The sequence below is a fragment of the Sorex fumeus genome, unplaced genomic scaffold (assembly GCF_029834395.1).
Source record: "Sorex fumeus unplaced genomic scaffold, SorFum_2.1 ptg000047l, whole genome shotgun sequence".
Classification (NCBI taxonomy): Eukaryota; Metazoa; Chordata; class Mammalia; order Eulipotyphla; family Soricidae; genus Sorex; species Sorex fumeus.
The window spans coordinates 48545470-48565483 of record NW_026606104.1 but is presented as its reverse complement, the minus strand read 5'-3'; the positions used below and the strand labels follow the sequence as shown (position 1 = coordinate 48565483).

The 20014-nt window shown below is 55.3% G+C and overlaps 1 protein-coding gene across 3 annotated transcripts in view; it reads right to left on the bottom strand.

The window, feature by feature from the left end:
- Positions 1 to 4158: 4158 nt before the first annotated feature.
- ZNF362 (zinc finger protein 362) overlaps positions 4159 to 20014 on the bottom strand; it is a 36644-nt gene continuing 20788 nt past the window's right edge. For all 3 annotated transcript variants that reach the window (XM_056123157.1, XM_056123158.1, XM_056123159.1), the window contains 5 exons: positions 18951 to 19272; positions 18087 to 18311; positions 9913 to 9991; positions 9635 to 9793; positions 4159 to 5746 (listed from right to left, as the gene is read on the bottom strand). In XM_056123157.1, the coding sequence (XP_055979132.1) occupies positions 5630 to 5746; positions 9635 to 9793; positions 9913 to 9991; positions 18087 to 18311; positions 18951 to 19272 (902 nt within the window). In that variant the 3' untranslated portion in view covers positions 4159 to 5629. The remainder of the gene's footprint in view (positions 5747 to 9634; positions 9794 to 9912; positions 9992 to 18086; positions 18312 to 18950; positions 19273 to 20014) is intronic.

Genomic DNA, 20014 nt, shown 5'->3' with positions numbered 1-20014 from the left:
GGGGCCTGGCTTAAGACCCCCGCCCCGCGGAGCCGGGTGGGGCTGATGGTCACCTGCGATGGCCCTAATTCTGCCTGTGTTAATGCCTGCGGAGAGGTGCCTGCACACCAGCGCTCCACGCACACGTGCACACACTTTGTTTTGTTACCTGGGTTCAGCCCCAGCGATGCTCAGGGACTATACTTTTTTTTTTTTTTTTCACTGAGACAGGAAGGGAGTGCAGTAGCTAGCGGCCACTGAGGGTCTGGGGCTGAGCCGCTGGGGCAGAACTGGCTCTCAGGCCACATGGAGCTGCCTCTGGGTAGGAGGAGGTGTGATGGCCAGATACTCGGCCTTTCACCTCCAGGCTTTGGGAGAGGTTTGGGGCCACACCTGGTCACTCCTGATGGTACTCGGGGAACCATATGCAGGGCCAGGAATCAAACCAGGGTGGGCTGCATGCCAAGCAAATGCCTCACCCCTGGCCTTATCACCTCCCCCACTGTTGTGTCAAATTTGTATTTAAGTGATCACTACAATAAAATACCTTTGGTGTTTTAAACGTTTATGAAATATCCTGAGTGAGCCCTGTCTCCTGGAGAGGACCCGCCATTTAACCAAGAGCCTGGATGATGGGTTTCCTGGTCCAGGGCTGCTGTCTGGACTCCAGGGCAAGGGGAAAGACAGGCTCTGGGTGTGAGTGTTAAGGAGTCCTGCCCCTCCAGAGACGTGTCCAGAGCCCAGGAGAGCCCAGGAGATAAGGACAGTAGCCATGGGAGCCCCTGTGGTCCTGTCTGCCCTGAGAGAGTGGGCTGCACTCAAGATCAGATCCTTCTGGAATCTTCTCCCAGAATCTGAGTTTGTAGTAACTTCCACTATCCCAGGGACTGGCAGCCATTCCCTCTATTGGCCTGGCCCAACCCTCATATATTGTATCATTCAATGTCATTTTCCAGCCATTGGCCAGGCTTCTCGTGGGTGCTGTGTTAAGACACATCTTTCCTTTCCAAAGCAGTTCGGAGCGCCCTAGCTGTCCCACCCTGCGCAGCCAAGCCAGAAGAATCCTGGACTTTGGTCTGGGGCAGGTAAGCCTGAGGACTGAGCGCAGTGATGACCCTGCGGTGGCCTGTCCCTTCCCACGTGGGGAAATGTTTGTCCTCTTACTCTGCAGTGGCAGCCCTGATCCCAAGGGCCATGCGGACTCCTCGTGAGCCCTGGGCCGCCACACACCTGGGTGCAAGGAGATAGGATCTGGGTGGGAACCCGTTTCTCTTCTAACTCTGCCTGGCTCCAGACAAGTTTCTTACCTTTGCTGCTCCCCGCCCCCCCCCCCCCCCAACCACCACTACCTGTCACTCTCCTTGCAGGCTGGCTGTGGTGCTCGGCCATCTACCTTCTCTGCTTGCCTGTCCCTTCTCTGGCAAGTCCTTGGAGTGCAAAGGATTCACCAGTACCAAACCCTTTGCACTTTAAGGAGGAAAGGGAAGCCTGGTGGGTGGAGCCCTTCCTGGGGAGTGAGTCATGGAAGCTGCAGTGGGGCAGAGAGACCTCTTCGAAAGGAGCTGGGTGGGCCTACTGAGGGGCAGAAATTTCGAGGGAGATTAGTTCCTTCTACACCTTCCTCCCTGACCATAGACACAGTCCACAGCTGACATAGTTCTCGATACTTCCCTGGCATCCTCAGGGTCAGTGGAAATCCTGAGCATCCCAGGAAACAGGTGGCAGAAAACTCCCAGCCGGGCAATTGTTACTGCTACATGCAAAATCTCCACCTGGACAATGGGTGGTGTCGCTCCCAGGCACCGCCAAACATTTCCAGCTGTTGACTCAGGGGTCACTGTAGGCAAAGAATGTGGCTCAGGGGGTAGACTGCATTCTTCACTTGCTTGAGACCCTGGGTCTGATCCTCAAAACCACACACAAAAAAGAAAGATTAAAAAAAAAAGTCCATAGGTTCTCACACGTTAGACACTTAACTGAGATTCAACACATACCCATCCACTTAATTCTCCTATCTGCCTGATAAAAACTCTTTATCATTTCCCTTAGTTTACATGATAAAATCAGGCACAGAGAGATTAAGAAACTTAACCTAACATAGGGCTGGAGCAGTAGTACCGCAGCTAGAAGGTTTGCCTTGCACGTGGCTTAACGGGATTTGATCCTCAACACCCCATAGGGTCCCCTGAGCCTCCCAGGAATGATCCCTGAGCACCGAGCCAGGAGTAAGCGCTAGTACCTCCAGGTACAGTCCAAAAGTAAAAAAGAGAGAAGGGAGGGAGGGAGGGAGGAAGGAAGGAGGAAGAAAATGAAGAAAGCAAAGTAGGGAGGGAGAGTGGGAGGGTGGGATGGCACTTACCAAACTACACAATTCAACAGCTTAAATCCAATGATATGAGAACAAGAAGTAAATTAAGCTTAGGCAGAGAAGTGAAACAGGATCTTAGGCTGCCTCTGCGTCTCTCTGCCCTGTTTATCCCACCTGTGTCTGGCCGCGCACAGCTAGCCCGACCCCCAGGCCAGGTGCCCACCATCTCCTAGCCTGTTTTGAATTCATAAAGTTGAAAGACCTAATCGGAGTCAGCCTATTGGGTCCTAGGGTTTAGCAATTGGCTCCCGGAGGGAAAGGAGAAGCTGTAGCCAGCTGCCCTGGGTAGATGCCAGTATGGCTGATTTCAAACCACGGGATCCACTGAATGGGGAGTCAGGAAGAGGCGTGACTCTCCTGGGCCAAGATCACCAGCACCTACCACGAGCACCCCAGGCGCAAGGATGTCGCTGCGGAGTCAGGTGTCCACTACTGGCCATTCAGCTCTGGCCGAGATAGAACCACATGATGCAATATGGTCGCTAAGCCCAAGCGGCTCTTCTCTAGGGTTCTCCTGGTCCATTTCAGAAAGACGGATCCCCAGTGGCCTGGCCACTCTGCATGTTTCCTACTTTCCATGACACTCCAGGTTCACCCCCTGCTCGAGGGTTGATTTGTGACGTAAGCCTGTCAGGTGCAGAGATTCCATCCCTTGATGGGCCCAAGGACCGTCCAACTGGGCCTGGAAGTAAAGGCCCAGTTAGACTTTTGCTGGAGTGTCTGGGAGGGACGAAGGGACAGGGTGATGGCTGGCAACCCGGGGGCAGTGGCATTGGAGCTGCTGGTGCCCGCGGGCAAGGTTGAGGTTGAACAGAGACTACATGGAGGCTGGATGTCCTGTCGCGGCCCCCACACTATGGGTGCCATCAGCCAATACAAAAGCTTCACTCATCAGAGCTACTGCCCCGCAGCCCCGAGGGCGGCCAGTCTCTAAGACACTGGCCCTTGGGGCTGGAGCGATAGCACAGTGGGTAGGGCGTTTGCCTTGTACGTGGCTGACCTGGGTTCGATTCTCAGCATCCCATATGGTCCCCCGAGCACTGCCAGGAGTGATTCCTGAGTGCATGAACCAGGAGTAACCCCTGAGCATCGCCAGGTGTGACCCAAAAAGGAAAAAAAAAAAAAAGACACTGGCCCTTGACCTTCTCTCCTCTACCAAGCTGGGGACTCAACTCCTGCATGTTGCTCTTGGGCAAATCGCTGATGTCAGAGTGGGGAATGTATGTGAAGGGGACTTCTGGGTCCTCGCTGAAGTTTCCACCAACCAGGGCACTCATGATGAAGCTCCAGAGGGGCTAGGGGAGCCGAGGGGCCGTCCTTCTGCACAGGTGACCATGGCAGGGCCCCCCTCCTCTCAGTGAAAAGGCCGAGGAGCTGGACAAACCTGGGTGGAACTGATGTCCCTGCCACCTGATTGTGACTGAATCCTTGCTCCACCCCCACCCCCAAAAAAATCTTGGTTTGCTGCCCACTGCCCGGCGGCAGCGGCTGTGAGGTTCACCCAGCTCAGCAGCTGGCCAGGGCTGGCTGGGGCTGGGTGCAGGGAGTGTGGCGAGCGCCCAGCCCTGCCCATAGGAGGCTCACCGGCACAGCCCACCCGGCGCAGGTACAGTTCGTTCTTCACACAGAGAAATACAGAGAGCAGAGGGCAGGGAACACCTTTGTTTCTCTGGTCCTGTCTCATGGACCCCCCACCATTTGATTTTCACGTTGCCCCCCGCCCACTTCTGAATGGGAATGAGGCGCTATCCTGCCGCATCGAGGGCCGCCCCGCCCCCGCCCCCGCCACGAAGACTGAGGAGGAACCCACAGACTGTTTTCTCTTTTTTAATAAGGTAACTAGTTCTAAATACGGTGGCTTGGAGGTCCCATAGAAAAAAGCAAAGGGGGTGTTAACAGTATGTATAACAGCGTATTTACAGGGTAGTTAACATGCGGACGAAAAGCTACAATACTGAGTATCAGACGACGCAAGTCAAACAAAGGGGTGGGGCGGGGGCAGAGACCCCACGGGAAAAGAAACCCCAGGAAACGTTAAACTGGTAAATCAATGGCGAGTTAAGGCTTAAAAAGTGTATAAAAATAACACAGTTAATATTCAAAACGGAACTCCAGATACAGAATATATAGATGAGCTTCTGTCTAGTTTTCTTTTTTTCTTTCCCGAGGGCTGGGGGGCTTCTCTGGGCTCTGTACATGGTTCCTATATACATGGACACGCATGGCTTTCAGATTGGGGTGTGTGTGTGTGTGTCTGTGGGGGCGGAGGGCAGGGTCTGCTCCTGGGACCCTCCTCCCAAGAGTCCCTTTCCTGCCGGGGGACCTAGGGCTGGGCTGGACACGCCACTCCACGTAGGGAAGACAGATAGCCCCTCCTTGGGCATTGCCCCATCTGGAGGAGGTCCTGGGCAGGGGGTCTTAGGCCCAGGTCTACTCCCTCCCCCCCTCCCTGCCCGTGGCCTGGGGTGGGGGAGAGGCAGCCGACCGGGACCCTGGCCAGCACCGAGGTAGACAGGGGTGGTGTTCAGGGCTCAGGGACCAGGTCTGACCCAGCCCACTGCCACCCGTTTCCCTGGGCCTACACTAGCCCAGCCCCACGCTGCACCCTTTGGTCCTGCCCACCTCCCGGCCCTCTCTCCTTTGGCTGCCTGAGGCCTGGACAGCCCTGGCTGCGGACACATCCTCTGTTCAGTGGTGCCCAGGGCAGGACGCCAGAGGTTCCAGCAGGGCACCCGGGCGAGTGCCTCACACCAGCTGCTCCCGGCCCCTCCCGTGGGGCCTCTTCGTCCATCTGCAGTCCAGAGACCCAGGCCAGGCCTGAGCCTTCCCTGGAGACCTGAGGCCGTGGCAAGAGAAGGTCCCCGCTGCCCTCTGGTTCTGTGTCCATCTGTCCAATTCTTTCCATTTCTCTGTCTTAGCAGCACCAACTTCTTGGCCAATAAATATCTTTTTTTTTTTTGTTATTTCCAAAACAAAAACTTAAAAAAAAAACAGTGAAGCAAGTGAAGGGCGGGGAACAAAAAGAAAACCCAACAGAGAGGTTCAAAGTGCTCGGAGATGTCTTTGGATGCCACCAAAACTGTCCAGAATCTTGCAGGTGGCCTAGCCGCCCCGAAGCCACAGCTGGACTGGCCGGTGCCCACGGCCTAGGCTTTCTGGAAGGTCAGGAAGGTCATGAGAGAGCTCGGCTGTCCCTGGACGGCCCCTGGAGGGAGGTGGGGCTTGGTGCTGCCTGGGTCTGCGTCTGCCGGTGGGCAGGGTGGGGTGGTGCCTGGGGTGGGCTCAGATGAGGGAAATTCGCACCGGGATACCGGGGGACTCCGTCCTCTGGGGTGAGTGATGGCTCACCAGGTGCTCCACTACTGTGTGTTTGGACATGTGCTTCATCAGGTAGGTCTCCTGTGGGCAGGGGTGAGAGGCGGAACGTTATTTCATTCTCTGCAAGGGACAAGGGACCCAGAAGCGGCTGCGGTTCCCGCAGTGCCCACTGGAGGGCACCAGGGTCAGCGGGCCAGCGAGCGGTTGGCCGCCTCAGCTCTGGGGCTGCAAAGCAGCGGCGGCCAGCGTTCCTTGTCCCTCAGCTGCCGGGACCAGGGAAGGGACTGGCTCTCGCCCCGGGGCTGGGCCCACAGCTGGCAGGCAGCAGGCCTCCGGGGACTGTCGAGGTTAGACCGGCTGCCAGGAACCACGTGCGGGCCAGGCCTCCAGCCGCCGGAGGGGGTGGCCTCATGCCACACGCAGCTGCTCCCAGGAAGGGAGAGGCTGCAGGCCTGCAGGTGTGAGCTGGCTCAGTCTCCCAGGCATGCGGGATGGGAAGAATGAGCCTTCTGGGGTTGCTCTGGGGAAGACTGGGGGGTGTCCCTGGCCTCCCACTCCCCCTACACACACGCACGCATGCACGCGAGCGCTCCCTTGGGGAGAAGCTGATCTGGGTGGGTCTTCCCAGAGGCTCTGCTGAGTCTGAGGGGCCGCCACAAATAGGTAGTCTGGAGAGCCGAGGCCACTTACGGGCCCACGAGAGCCCCACGGAGGCACGGGGAAGATTTGGGGCCGCATCTTCACTCCGTGGCCTTCCACCTCAGCTTGCGCAGACGCCCGCAGAGGACGCCCTCCAACACAGGGGCCGGAGGGAGGAGGCCAGCAACGCCCAAGCTGATACTCTCCTTTACGTTTGGTTTGCTTTAAGGGCCACACCTGGCAAGTATTCTCCCAGCTCAGTGCTCAGAGTGCTCAGGGATCCAAGCACCACCAGGAGTAACCCTGAGCATCGCCAGGTGTGGTCCCCAAACGAACAAGCAAATAAATGATGGCCAAAGTTAAGTACCTGGCACCGCCAGGGGTCACTGATGAGCACAGAGCCAGGAAGAGCCCCCGAGCACCACTGGGCGTGACCCAAAAACCCAAACAAAAACAAAACCAAAACCTTGTAATCAAATAAAACACTCACAAACATGACAATATGAATGCAGGGGCTGGAGCCATAGTACAGCAGGTAAGGCGTTTGCCTTGCACGCAGCCAACCTGGTTCTATCCCCTTCATCCCATATGGTCCCCTGGGCACTGCCGGGAGTAATTCCTGAGTGCAGAGCCAGGAGTCAGCCCTGAGCATCACCAGGTGTGGCCCAAAAAGCCAAAAAATAAATAAATAAAATAAATAAAAAAATAAGAAAAAAAATCTCTATGGGGTAATGAAGAGAATCAGAACTCCTGGTGACTGATAGGTTTTATAAAAGTAAGGTAGGTGTAGGAGTTCTTATGTTCAAAGGACAAAGACAAAATTTTCAGATGAAACCATATCTCACTGGTTTTACTTCACACAAATATTTGGGCCCCTGGGTCCCTCTCTGCTCTGGCACACCCCACCAACCCAGCCAAAATAAGGACACAGGTGAGTCAGCTCTGGTCTGGGTCCTGACAGGACTGCGCTATACCCTGGCATACTTGGTTTTGGGGTTTTGGTGGGATGAAATTTTTTATAATTTGTTTTGGTTTGGGTTTTGGGGCCGCAATCAGCGGTGCTCAGGGCTGACTCCTGGTTCTGTGATCGGGAATCAGTCCTGGCGGGGCTTAGGGGACCATATGTGGTGCTGGAGATTTAAACTAGGGTTACCCAATCTTTGAGGTAAATATATATATGTGTGTGTGTGTATGTATGTGTGTGTGTGTATACAAAAGCACACAAGGCTCAACCTTTAACAACATGTTAGTGATCTCTTATAGAAGGTCTTAATGCCCTTGTTGAAATAGAACAATCTTCACATTCTTTCCTCTAAGGATACTTTTTTTGTAGCATTTTCAGCAGTTTTTCATAACAAACAATACAAAATATATTATTTCGGTTCTGCTTTGGGACAGGGATTGGGGTTCAGGATGGAAACATCCAAAATATGGTGGTGGGAAGGTGTCATGGTGGTGGGATTGCTGTTGAATATTAAATGTAATCAAATATTGTGAACTAACTCATAAAATAAAAAAAATTTAAAAACGAAAAAATCAACACACGAGGGTTGGCTACAAGTAAGGACGTGCTGTCTTTCCAACCCATCCATGCAGCACTGTAGCACTGTCCTCCAGTTGTTCATTGATTTGCTCGAGCGGGCACCAGCAACGTCTCCATTGTGAGACTTTTTGTTACTGTATTTGGCATATCGAATACACCACGAGGAGCTTTCCAGGCTCTGCTGTGTGGGTGGGATACTCTCAGTTGCTTGCTGGGCTCTCTGAGAGGGATGGAGGGATTGAACCTGGGTCGGCCGCATGCAAGGCAAACGCCCTACCTGCTACCAGTTCAATAATGTAAATGTAATTTTTTTTTTTAAATCAGGAGAGAGTTGATTATTTGTGTTCTATAGAGTCCAGTTAGATCCAATTCAGTTCCTCCAGCCGGGGAGCCCTCACCCACCTCCAGTGCCCCAAACTCACACACACACACACCTGAGAATCCGTGTGAAGACCGTCATGTCAAGAGGACCCCAAGAGGCTGCCAGCTCCCTGCAGCTCCCCACGACCCCTCGTCCCTGCAGCTTAGCCCTGTCAGTCCCTCACACTCTGCTGAAGGAAGAGCTCAGGGCTTCTCCATGGCCATGGCTAGTCCCCAACGGGGACAACACCACCCCCATCCACAATCAAAGCACCTCCTCCATCCGGAGTGGCCTCCCACAAGCCCCACCTTGCCCCTCCCTGCTGTGACTCACCCTTTCCCCGCTGGAACAGCAGCCGCTCCTCCCTGGGGCGCCAGGGACAGGGCAGCCACTCCCCAGGGTCCTCCTCCCCTGCCCACGTTCAGCAACAGTGCCCTGCAATGTCCCTTCCCTGAGATGGTCCACCTGGGCCTCTGCCCTGTCCCTCCGTCCCCGCTGCTCCATCTTTCCACTGGTCCTCGGCAGCCCCCACAACTCTTCTGATGGTCCCAACTTGGGGTGTGGAGGATTCGAGAGTTGGCAGAGGCCAAGGATGCTGCTGGCCCTCCGACTCCCCTTGGGCAACCCTCCAGCACACAGGTCCAACCTAGCATCCACGAGGACCACAGGAGCAAGCCCCGGCCACAATCTGTCATGCGGTCTTTCTTAGCATGGTAGCTTGATGCTCAGCCTCCAGGCCCCCACCTCCGCCGGGCCAAGAGCGTGCCCACCTGGTAGGTCCTGAGGGCAGGTGTGAGCATCCGATGAATAGTACCTGGGCCCCTACAGGCGCCTCTGCTGGGCAGCATCATCACCCCATCCATATTCTGCAGATGAGGAAACTGAGGCCCAGTGATCTCTATGGGGACACATGGGGACACTTCACCAAGAAGACCTGACCGACCTGTCAGAAGGGGGGCCAGAGCGACGGTACAGGGCGGGGCACTTGCCTTGCGCACAACTGGCCTGGGTTGGATCCCCTCCATCCCCTATGGTCCCCGGAGCACAGCCAGGAATCACCCCTGAGCACTGCCGGTGTGACCCCCGCCCTCCTCCCCAGACACAGAAGCTCACACCCAAGGGTGTGTGGGACTTCTCTCTGAGTGCTGAAAGGACCTTACTTAGGGAGGCCCCCACCCCGGGATGGAGGCGGTCCCTTCCCACACTCAAGCCTCGCCCCAGGGATGAGGGTGGCTCTGGGCTGAGTCACTGCACCACCTGGTGGCCGGCATGGGAGAGGCAGCTGCCCGAGTGGGGGAAGGTCCTTCTCCCTCCTGGACCAGCAACCACGGAGCCCTGTGTCCCAGGGCCAGGAGGAAGGCACGCCTCTGGAACCCTCTGGGTCTTGCTGGGTGGGTGCCCGGCGCTGCCTGCGGCACACACTCACCGAGGTGTAGGCCCGCCCGCACATGCTGCAGCAGTAGGCCTTGGCGTGCTTGATGGCGTGCGCCGAGAGGTGGATCTGCAGCGAGGCCGAGTCCGAGTAGGCGCGGTAGCAGTTGGGACACTTGTAGGGCTTGTCCTTGTTGTGCTGGCGCTGGTGAGACTGGGAGTGGGGGGGGGGGGCATCGAAAGGGCATCAGGGGGCAGGCCAGGCTCCCCCAGCCACTCCCCCATCCCCCTGTGCCCTGGGCTGGGCTGGACGGGGCGCTACCTGGCACTCACCTGGAGGTTGGAGAGCTGAGTGAACGCCTTTTCGCAGCCAGGATGTGGGCACTTGTATGGTCTGTCGCCTGTGTGGATTCTGCAAGGGACAGCCCAGTGAGGTGTGCCTGCACCACGCCTGTGCCCCCCCAACCAGGATGAGTCTTCCTTCCCCAGTGCCACCATTGCTGTCCCAGTCTCCCCGCCAGCTCACAGAGGCCTGGCCGGAGCGCTGAGCACATCACGGCCGGCTGGGATGCATGCCGGCCATCTGACACAGACGCCCTGCAGACTGCCCACTGGAGTGAGCATGGGCTCCCAGGCTGGCTGGGAATCCTGCCCTCACTGCCCTCCCTCAGGGCGCATCTGCCCGTCCCTGCTCTGGGTCTCTGCACGGCAGGCTCAGGTCTGTGCAGGGCTCCCGAGGGGATGCAGCAGCCCCTTCCCTGTCTGTCCTTCCCAAGGGCCCTCTGTTCCCCCTTCCCAAGCCCCCGTCCTGGCTCCTCCAATTACAGATCAAGGGTGACCGCAGGCAAATCATGAGGCCTCAGTTTCCTCGCCTGAAAAACGGGTGTAGACTTCAGCAGAAGATGATGTGCGTGAGGGGCTCAGCCTGCACTGGCCCAAAGTCACCCAGTTTCGCTGACATTTTAGTAAACCAGGCACCAGGCGGGGTGACTGGAATCTGCCCGCAAACAAAATAGGCCCAAACCACTGCTGCGTGGAAGCAAAAGTGAACAGAACTGGAAAGCGCAGTGAGGAGGACAGAACAAGGCAGGGCCCGTCTAGGCCACTGTGGGCCTGGGACACAATGGGGATGGGGCTGGGGGTGGCAGTGCAGGGGCAGGGTGCCATAGTGGGCAGAGTTTCTCGTTATCTTGTGGGGGGTGGGGGGAGGTGTGCATGCAACACTGGGATGGAACCCAGAGCCTCAATTCCTTTGCATCCTCTGCATCACCGCAGCAAACGGCACACAAGGACACACAAAGGTGAGAGTTCATGGAACTGCAGCACGAGCTCAGCCCTGCCTCCAATCCCGCCTTCCAGCACAGGGTGGGGGGTGGGCCACTGCCACTGAGGCAAAGAAAAGCACCTGAGGGGTGGGGGGGGGCTTCCCACTGAGGGCTGCCGCCCACCCCCCGACACTGACCCGCCTGCAGCCTCCACAGAAGGTACCATGTTCTCTTCTACTAGATGGGGGGGGGGGGTCCCACACTCAGGACAGGGTCTAGTCCCCAGCTGCATGGACACCTGGCCCAGTGGTGCTGTCCGGCCCAGCCTGAAGAGCCCTGTGCATTTAGTGAGTGAACCCATGGAGTGCAGGGCCCATCTACTGGCCCTAGCCACCCCCAGAGTCACCTCTCTGACCCCGGCGCCAGTCCTGCTCTCCTGGACAGGCCCACTTTCCCCACAGGTCACTGACAGCCCAGGCAGCTTGTGACGGCGAGGAGCCCCCCCCCCACCCCCACCCCCCGTTCTCAGAACGTACGTCCTGAGTGGAGGCGCTTCCCTGACCCCCCGCCAGGGGCCTGGTTCAGCATGGGCAGTGTCAGGGCCTCCTTCCCCAGTGTTGCCCGCCACTAGAGCACAGAGCACAGATGTGCCACACAGGAGGGAGAACAGCTATCCCAACGGTGGACACAGACCTGCAACTCCTCAATGCGGCCCCAGCACCCACACCTCTGGCACAAGCTTGCTGATGGGCTGACCCAGGGGGTCCTCCCTAGAAGCCAGCCAGGTCCTGGGGGCCAGCAACTGCCCTTGGCCTCCTGCCTCCCTGGACTTCCACAGCGGCATCCGGGGCCTCAGACCTGGCCTTGACCCTGCCCAGCAGCCATCGCCTCCCCCATGTCCACCACAGAGGCCAAAGCCCGGCCCAACTGCCAAGCCTCCAAAGCACCCCCAGGGCTGCAGTTCCCAGCAAGGCTGAGCCGTGGCTCCCACTGTCCCCTACACAGCCGGGAAGGTGGGGACAGATCACCCTCAGGCTCCGCCCTCACCCACAGTGTCCCTCTGGATCAGGTCTGACCCCTAGGTCGCAGAATGGGTGACTCTGGGTCCATCTGCCTCTACCATGGGCATGGGACTGGCCTTAGGGAGCCAGGAGGGTCCACAAGGCACCGGCTGCCTGTTCCCACAGACACCCAGTCCCAAAGGGCCTCAATCACTGAGTTTCATGAGGACGAGGCAAGGGCAAGCCTTCCGTCCCAGCGTGGGGCTCTCCCCACTAAAGGGCCTCTCCCCACTAAGGACACATCTGCTGGCATGGAAATCAGTGCCATCCCCTACCTTATTCTTCCTACCTGAAGACCATGTGCACATGCACACACAAGTACACGTAACTACACACAAGCACTCACACATAAGCCACATAAGTACACACAAGCACACCCACAAGCACAAACACAAGCATGCATAAGCACACACACAAGCACTGCACACATAAGCACACACACACACAAGTACACACAAGCACATGCAGTCTAAGCAGTGTACAAACACAAGCACACAAAGCAATACACAAGGACGCATGCAGCATACTGTGTTATCTGTCATCTATGTGGAAGCACACAAAGATACACAAGCACGCACATGCATTCACACACAAACACGTCTACACATACAAGCACATATGTACAGCAAATACTTGTGCTTTCCTGTAGCCCACAGAGCCCGGCCCTACCCACCCCCACCCCACAGAGCCTATACCCACCCTGCAGAGTCTGTACCCACCCCATAGAGCCCTGGCCCTACCCACCCCCAGAGCCTTGCCTTCCCAACCCTTTCCCCAGACAAGGTCAGTCCTGCATATTCCATGAGCCTGTGTCCCCTGCCCACCACACACACACACACACACACACACACACACACACATGCTCTGAAGGCAGCTGCTGGGCTGCCATAGAAGGGCCCACTTCCCAGGGCTTTCCCCACCTGCTGTGGCCCTTCTCACTGACCAGGGGGACCATCCCGTCCAGGTCTGGATTCTGACCACTCTGCTAGCTGTGCCCAGAGCCATCTCTACCTGAGCCAGTTGTGCCCAGGAATTCAGACTCGCCGGCACACTGCCCTGCCTTGTGCCTTTTCCACCCTGTCTGCTGCCTGCCCACAGGGCTGGTCATTCTTTCCTCTCTTCATGCTGGCTGGGACAGCAGGTTGCTGGGCAACCGTCTGCCTGATGGCCCTGACACTCAGAACATGGGGCTCGGCCAAAAGGTTCCCTGAGCACAGAGCTAGGAGTAAACTCTGAGCATGGCCAGTGTGATCCAGAAGCAAAAAACAAAACCAAAAAACAGAAAGAAAGAAAGTTGGCAAAAGTAACCCGAGCAGAGAGCCAGGAGTAGCCCCTAAGCACCACTGGTGCAAAACAGAAACGAAAAACAAAGAAAGCTGGCAAATCGAAAGGGAAGCTCATCTCCCAGAGTTAATTTTATATACGTAATTATATACAACGTATATAAATATATAGTGATATCATATATAATTACGCCACATATAATTATATATATTATAAATATCTATGTGTGTATTTTTAACATAGAGGGAAAAAAAACCGATAACTTATTTCATGTTCAGAGAGTAGCACAATAATAACCCACAAAGAAACACCTTCAAGATGTTTTTTTTTTTTCCCTAGTTGAGCTGTTCTGATTAGTGACAATCGTGACTCACACTTGTGAAAGAAATCAGAAGACAGGTGGGCCCAGAATGTACTCCCGATCCAGAAAACAGAACATGCACCGCACCACAACCTGATGTAGGTAGAATGAACCGTGTGTGAGTTCAGAGCTACCTACGTTACCAGGAGGGCCGAGTTCCCTCACACCTGCCCGGAGGCCTCTGCTTCCAGCTGCAGGGCAGGACCCAAGTCTTCTGGACACACATCGAGAGCCCACAACTCTCGAGCCACAAGCTCTTGGTTTCTTACACCCTGGAGAAGGACAGAGAGGGAACTGGCTTTGGAGAGAGCCATCACCACGGCCACGGCCAACGGTGCCCTCAGCCACGGCCGGGGAGACGGATGAAAGGGAGACAGCGCAGACCCTCCAGTCCCTGGCATCACGGAGTCCCTGAGCACTCTGGGAGTCACCCCCCACCCCACCAAAGTGGGATGAGCCCCTGAGCACTGCCAGGTGTGGTCCAAAATACAATCCAGACAAAAAGTTCTGAATCAAGAAGCCAGGCATCTTCATGAACTGCCCCTCGGCGCCATTTAAGCACATTAATGGCCATGATCCAGAGACTCTCAAATGAATCTCGGAACCAAGCTGCTCACTGCAGAGATTCTTCCGGACCCTGTAGCACTGTCCTCCCGTTCATCAATTTGCTTGAGTGGGCCCGGTAACGTCTCCATCATGAGACTTGTTGTTACTGTGTTTGGCATATCAAATATGTCACGGGTAGCTTCCCAGGCTTTGCCGTGTGGCAAGATACTCTCTGAGCTTGCCAGGCTCTCTGAGAGGGGTGGAGGAATCGAACTCGGGTTGGCTAGGTTGGCCGCATGCAAGGCAAACGTCCTACCCGCTGTGCTATCGCTCCGGACCCTAAGTAAGTAAGTAAGTAAGTAAAGGCCCTCCCGTTGTTCATCGATTTGCTCGAGCGGGCCCAGTAACGTCTCCATTGGAGATTTTGTTGTTACTGTGTTTGGCATATCGAATACATCACGGGTGGCTTGCCAGGGCTGGAGCAATAGCACAGCGGTAGGGCGTTTGCCTTGCACGCAGCTCCGGACCCTAATTATTATTATTTTTTAAAAAGATTTTATTTATTTATTTATTTTTGCTTTTTGGGTCACATCCAGCGATGCACAGGGGCTACTCCTGGCTCTGCGCTCAGGAATTATCCCTGGCAGTGCCCAGGGGACCATATGGGATGCTGGGAATCAAACCTGGGTCGGCCACGTGCAAGGCAAACTCCCTACCCGCTGTGGTACTGCTCCAGCTCCGGACCCTAATTATTTAAAATTTTAGAATTCCAGGAGCGCGCAGCTGCTTTCACAGCCGTGCAACATCTCATGCTATGTAAGAAGGAATACAAAATAGATTATCAGTATCTGCTCGTTGGGCAGGGTTGAGTGGTGGTGGGAAAATTCGAAGTAATGGTGGTGGGAAGGTATATTAGTGCTGGGATTGGTGCTGGAATATTGAATGTAATCCATTATTGGGAAAAACTTTATGAAAATAAAATTGAAAAAAGAAAAAAAACAGAATCAGGGAACTTTGCAAAGCTGCTTAACCCAAGATTTCCAAAACTGGGGGCTGGAGCGATAGCACAGTGGGTAGGGCATTTGCCTTGCATGCGACCAACCCAGGTTCAATTCCCAGCATCTCATATGGTCCCCCCAAGCACCGCCAGGAGTAATTCCCGACTGCAGAGCCAGGAGTAACCCCTGTGCATCGCCAGGTATGACCCAAAAAGCAAAAAAAAAAAAAAAAAATTTCCAAAACAGGAATGGTTTAATTTTATATTATCATTAAACCAAGCTACCGAGAATATCTCGCTCGCACAGCAGAGCCTGGCAAGCTACCCATGACGAATTCGATATGCCAAAAACAGTAACAACAAGTCTCATGATGGAGATGTTACTGGGCCCGCTCAAGCAAATCGATGAACAATGGGAGGACTGTGATCTGTGAAGGGATAAGGGATGTGACTGGATAAGGGATCCATCTGGGTTAACATTCTATCTTCTAAGAGGCCGATGAGGGGCTGGAAAGAGAGCTCAAAGGGCTGGAGCTTTTGCATGTGGGAGCCTGGGTTAAACCTCCAGCATCGCATGGTCCTTGAGCACTGCTGGGTGTGGCCCAGAAACACTAAAAAGCATGTGGGGGGAAACCTATTTTTCCTTTATCTCTAGTCCTCAATTTAGGAGGCTATATTTGACACACTGAAATAAAATATCCCTTAAATGGTGCTTGGCTCCTAATAACCCCTCAAAATCTGGGGGAAGATTATTATGCAAGCCAAACAGACATACTCCAGTGAATTTTAAAAATACTAGTTTCATTGAAAAAAGAGAGTACATGGAATTGGTCTTGGCTACTCAGAATAATTGCTAAAATACCTTCTAGGTGACCAGAGAGATATATGCTTGCCTGCATGAGGCTGACCCAGGTCTGATCCCCGGCACGCCCATATGGTTCCTCGAACCCCACCAGGAGTGACCCCTAAGCACAGAGCCAGGAGTAAGCTCTGAGCATGAGCACAGAGCCAGGAGTAAGCCCTGAGCACTGCTGGTGGGCCCAGAAATAAACACACACACACACCACAAACCAAAACACTGTGGGGCTTTCACTTGGACCCTGTCTTTTCATCACCACGAAGGCTAAAAATAGGTTCACAAAGAATCTGTCCTCATTCCTAACAGGATACAAATGGGCAAATCAAATTTGTAACTACGACCATGCCAGAAATATCACATCTAAAGACGCATTTTGCCTAATGAGGCATGGTGAGTCTGATGGTAAGATGCAAGGACAATACTGATCTGAGGGTGAGGCCTTCCTTGGCCTGCTCAGTGGCTTATGGGCGCACAGCCACCTCCAGGATGGACATAGGTACCCCAGCTGGTCCAGCTACCTGGCAACACTGACATGAGAAGGGGCAGCAGCAATGGAGATGTGTCTCCGTTCCTGATTGTAGATAATGTGCTAACATACACATTAAAAACAATGACCCAGGGACTTTAAAAAGTTTCCTAACAAAGTTAAGTCTCAAGTCTTAGCATCTTGTATTCCAGTTTTGTTGTTGTTTGGGGGTAGGGGTGGAGTGTTTGTTTTTTGTTTTGGAACCAAACCTGGTGATGTTCAGGGCTTACTCCTGGCTATGCACTCAGAGATCACTCCTGGCAGGCTTGGGGGACCGTATGGGATGCCGGGGATCGAGCTCAGGTCTGCCACATGCAAGGCAAACACCCTACCCGCTGTAGGATCTTTCCGTGGCCCTCATATGCTCTAGTTCTAATAATCACACAGCTTAAAAGGACTCTGCACGTGAATCAACACCAAGTTATCCATGTCCGCATATAAAACTGACCAAACTTAAGAAAATCAAAGGTGAGACAAAGTCGGGAAATCACTGAGTCAGGCTTCTGGAGTCAGGCCTGGGCCTTCAGCGGCCAGGCAAAGGCAAGACTGCTGTATTCCCACCAGCCAACCTGCTACCCAGGCCTGCGGCAGGGAATCTGACAGAACAGACACTGTGTACTGGAGGGCAGGGGGGTGACGGAGAAAAACGAGCACAAGACCTGAGAGAGAAAGAGGGCTGGGCCCCTCTGTCTGGTGCGAGTCCCCAGAGAGACAGAACTTAAGTGCTTTCTGTAAGTTACAAACATCACAGCAAAACAATTTTGTCCCTGACGCCGACAATGCTGCAAGAGGCCTTCGCACAGCAAAGCCTCGAGATCAGATAACTGTCTGCAGAGAAAACGGTCCCATTTCTTCCCTCTAAAGAGATACAATCGTGGCACCCTTCTTCAATGCCTGTGTCTTTCCATTTGGTGAACTGGCCCTTTGGATGCCTGTAGTCCCCGCAAAACCTTGGTTTTCCCTGGAGTAAAGTTTTGTAGCATACCTCTGCTTCACGCCCGCGGCTAGACTGTTGGCCCTGTGCGGGCAGGCACTGGCGTCTGCCATGCCAACCGCGCCCCATCTGCTCCCCAGCAGGGACTCTGCCCATATCTGCTGCATGGATGACTCATCGAGCTGCTAGAAACTATTTCTATTTATTCTACAAACATAAAGCCAGTGCCTAAGTGCTATTATGTGCCACACACGGGGAGTGGGAGGGAGGTGGGAGTGGAGACCAGTGCAGCCTTCGAGAGCTCCCCATACAGGGGGAAGTCGGGCCCAGAGGATGGCCGGGGAAGCTCAGGAAGGCCTCAGGGGCTGTGACAGTGACTCTCGGGGTGGCCAGAGAACATGCTTAGGGGCCAAGGAGGGCTTCCCGGAGGAAGCCAGGCGAGAAGCTGTGACAGAAGGGCTGAGAAACAGGGTGAAGGACTAGGCAGAGGAAGGAGACCTGCCCAGAGGAAGAGTGGACAGAAGTGAGAGCAGCGGACAGGAGAGACACACAGGTCAGATCAGAAAAGGCCCTGGCTGCCCCGGGAGAGGCATCTGGTCTGGACTCTGCGGGCCACAGGACCCGAGCTGAGGTGCTCACCCGTGCGGGGCCCGGGCGGGCGTGGGGGCACTCACCTGGTGTGCTGCTGGAGGTGGGAGAGCTGTCGGAAGGACTTATCACAGTAGGAGCAGTGGTAGGGCTTGACGCCCAGGTGGATGCGCAGGTGCTGGGCCAGGTAGGAGGCGTTGGCAAAGGACTTGGAGCAGTGCGGGCACTTGTGGGGCTTGGCCTCTGTGTGCGACTTGGAGTGGATCTGCATCTCGGACTTGGTGAAGAAGGTCAGCGGGCAGACCTTACACCTGCGGGCGAGAGGCAGATCACAGCCAGGAACACCCCTCTTGCCGGCATAGCTCGGGGGGACACCAACCCCATGGACCCTGTCCTGGGAGATGGCAGAGGCACGGCACCCCTGGGAAAGTCAGGGGAAGGCTCCTGCTTGGACGTCCACCCCTGCAAGGGGGAGGGAAAGAAAGCCCCTCCTCCACCTGAGTGCAGGAGCCACCATGCCTCTCCCCTGGGGAGGGTCTGCCCAGGGCACAGCCAGGACTCGGGAGAGGGGAGCCCACACCCACCCTCTACTCAGTCCTGTGTGGGGGAATAGGATGGCTTTCAAGAAAGGCCTGGAACTGACTCCCAACACACCCCCTTCCCCGCCCTCAGCAAATTCAATGGGTGTGTCCAGAGGGGGCAGCCCTGGGGCTGGCGTGTGGGGGGAGTTCTCCGGATGGCTTGAATGTTGAGGGCTGAGAACATGACCTGAAAAGAGCAGGCTCCTGCCACTCCAGGCTGGGAAGGGGATGGCCCTCAGCACCCCAACTCTGATGGGGGATGGGGCGGGGGTCCCCACCCTCCCTCACTCCCCAAGCCCCTCTCTCCAGCTCCGGTACCCAGAGCAGCGAGTCAGCACCACCTGGCTCCCCTTTGGCCGAGACCCTCACCTGTATGTCTTGCCCTCCTTGGCAGTTTCACCCGAGGCCAGGATGGGGTAGGGGACGACGAGGACAGGCGGGCCCCCGGGGTTTTCCGCCTTGATCTTCTTGCGGCCGCGCTCGGACTTGGGAGGGCCAAGCAGGCCATGGCCCTGGATTGTCTTGATGGAGTCCAGGAGGGGGGGGCTGGTGATCCCTGAGATGAGGGTGGGGGACGAGGCGATGAGGCGGCTCTGGCTGGTGGTGGTGGGTGTAGACGGGGTGCTGGTGCCCGTGCCTGTGCTCGACTCGGACGTGCTCACTGCAGGGGTCCGGGAGGACAACCCCAGACCTGCGAAGAAACGGGTGGGAGCAGGGTGAAGGGCAGCCACGGAGGGGCCCAGCTCGGCCCCAATCTCCCAGAACTCGGACCCACTGGCTCCTCTTTCCGCACCCTCCCTACCCCAGGAGCGGTCACTGCACGAGGGCTGGAGAACAGTAAGATGGCCTAAGATGGTCTAGCTATCTCAGGGCTACGCTGAGTTGGCTCTCAGAGCCACTGTGGAAGCCACTCAAACCCCCCAAAAAAAGAACTGAGGCAGCAAAGAAGTTCCCTGCTGAGTGCGTTCCACTAGCAGATGCAACTGGCACATGTAACACACATAATATTGTCATCGACTTCCTGAGTATGAACTGTCCATTGAAACGTTCATGTTTGCTTAAAAAAAAGAGAGATGTATCAAAACGTTACGTTGATGGTAGAATTGGAGTAACTAAAATTAGTTTTTATGGGGCTTACTTATACTTTCTGATTCTTTGAAAGTGAACTTTTTCCTTTTACATCTGTAATAAAAGTTAACTCTTCTGAAAACAGGCAGAGCGAGACCCACAGGATGAGTTCCTGCTTTACATGGAGGAGGCCAGGGTGCGATTACCAGCCAACACCACCCAGTGGTCCCCCAACCACCACCAGGAATGACCCCCAAGCATAGAGGTGGAAGAAACCTATGCCTGGGTGTCCCCTGCCCCAAAGAGAAAGGGTGGAGGGAGGACCGGAAATATTTTCAACTTTAGGTTAGTTTAGCCAAAAGATA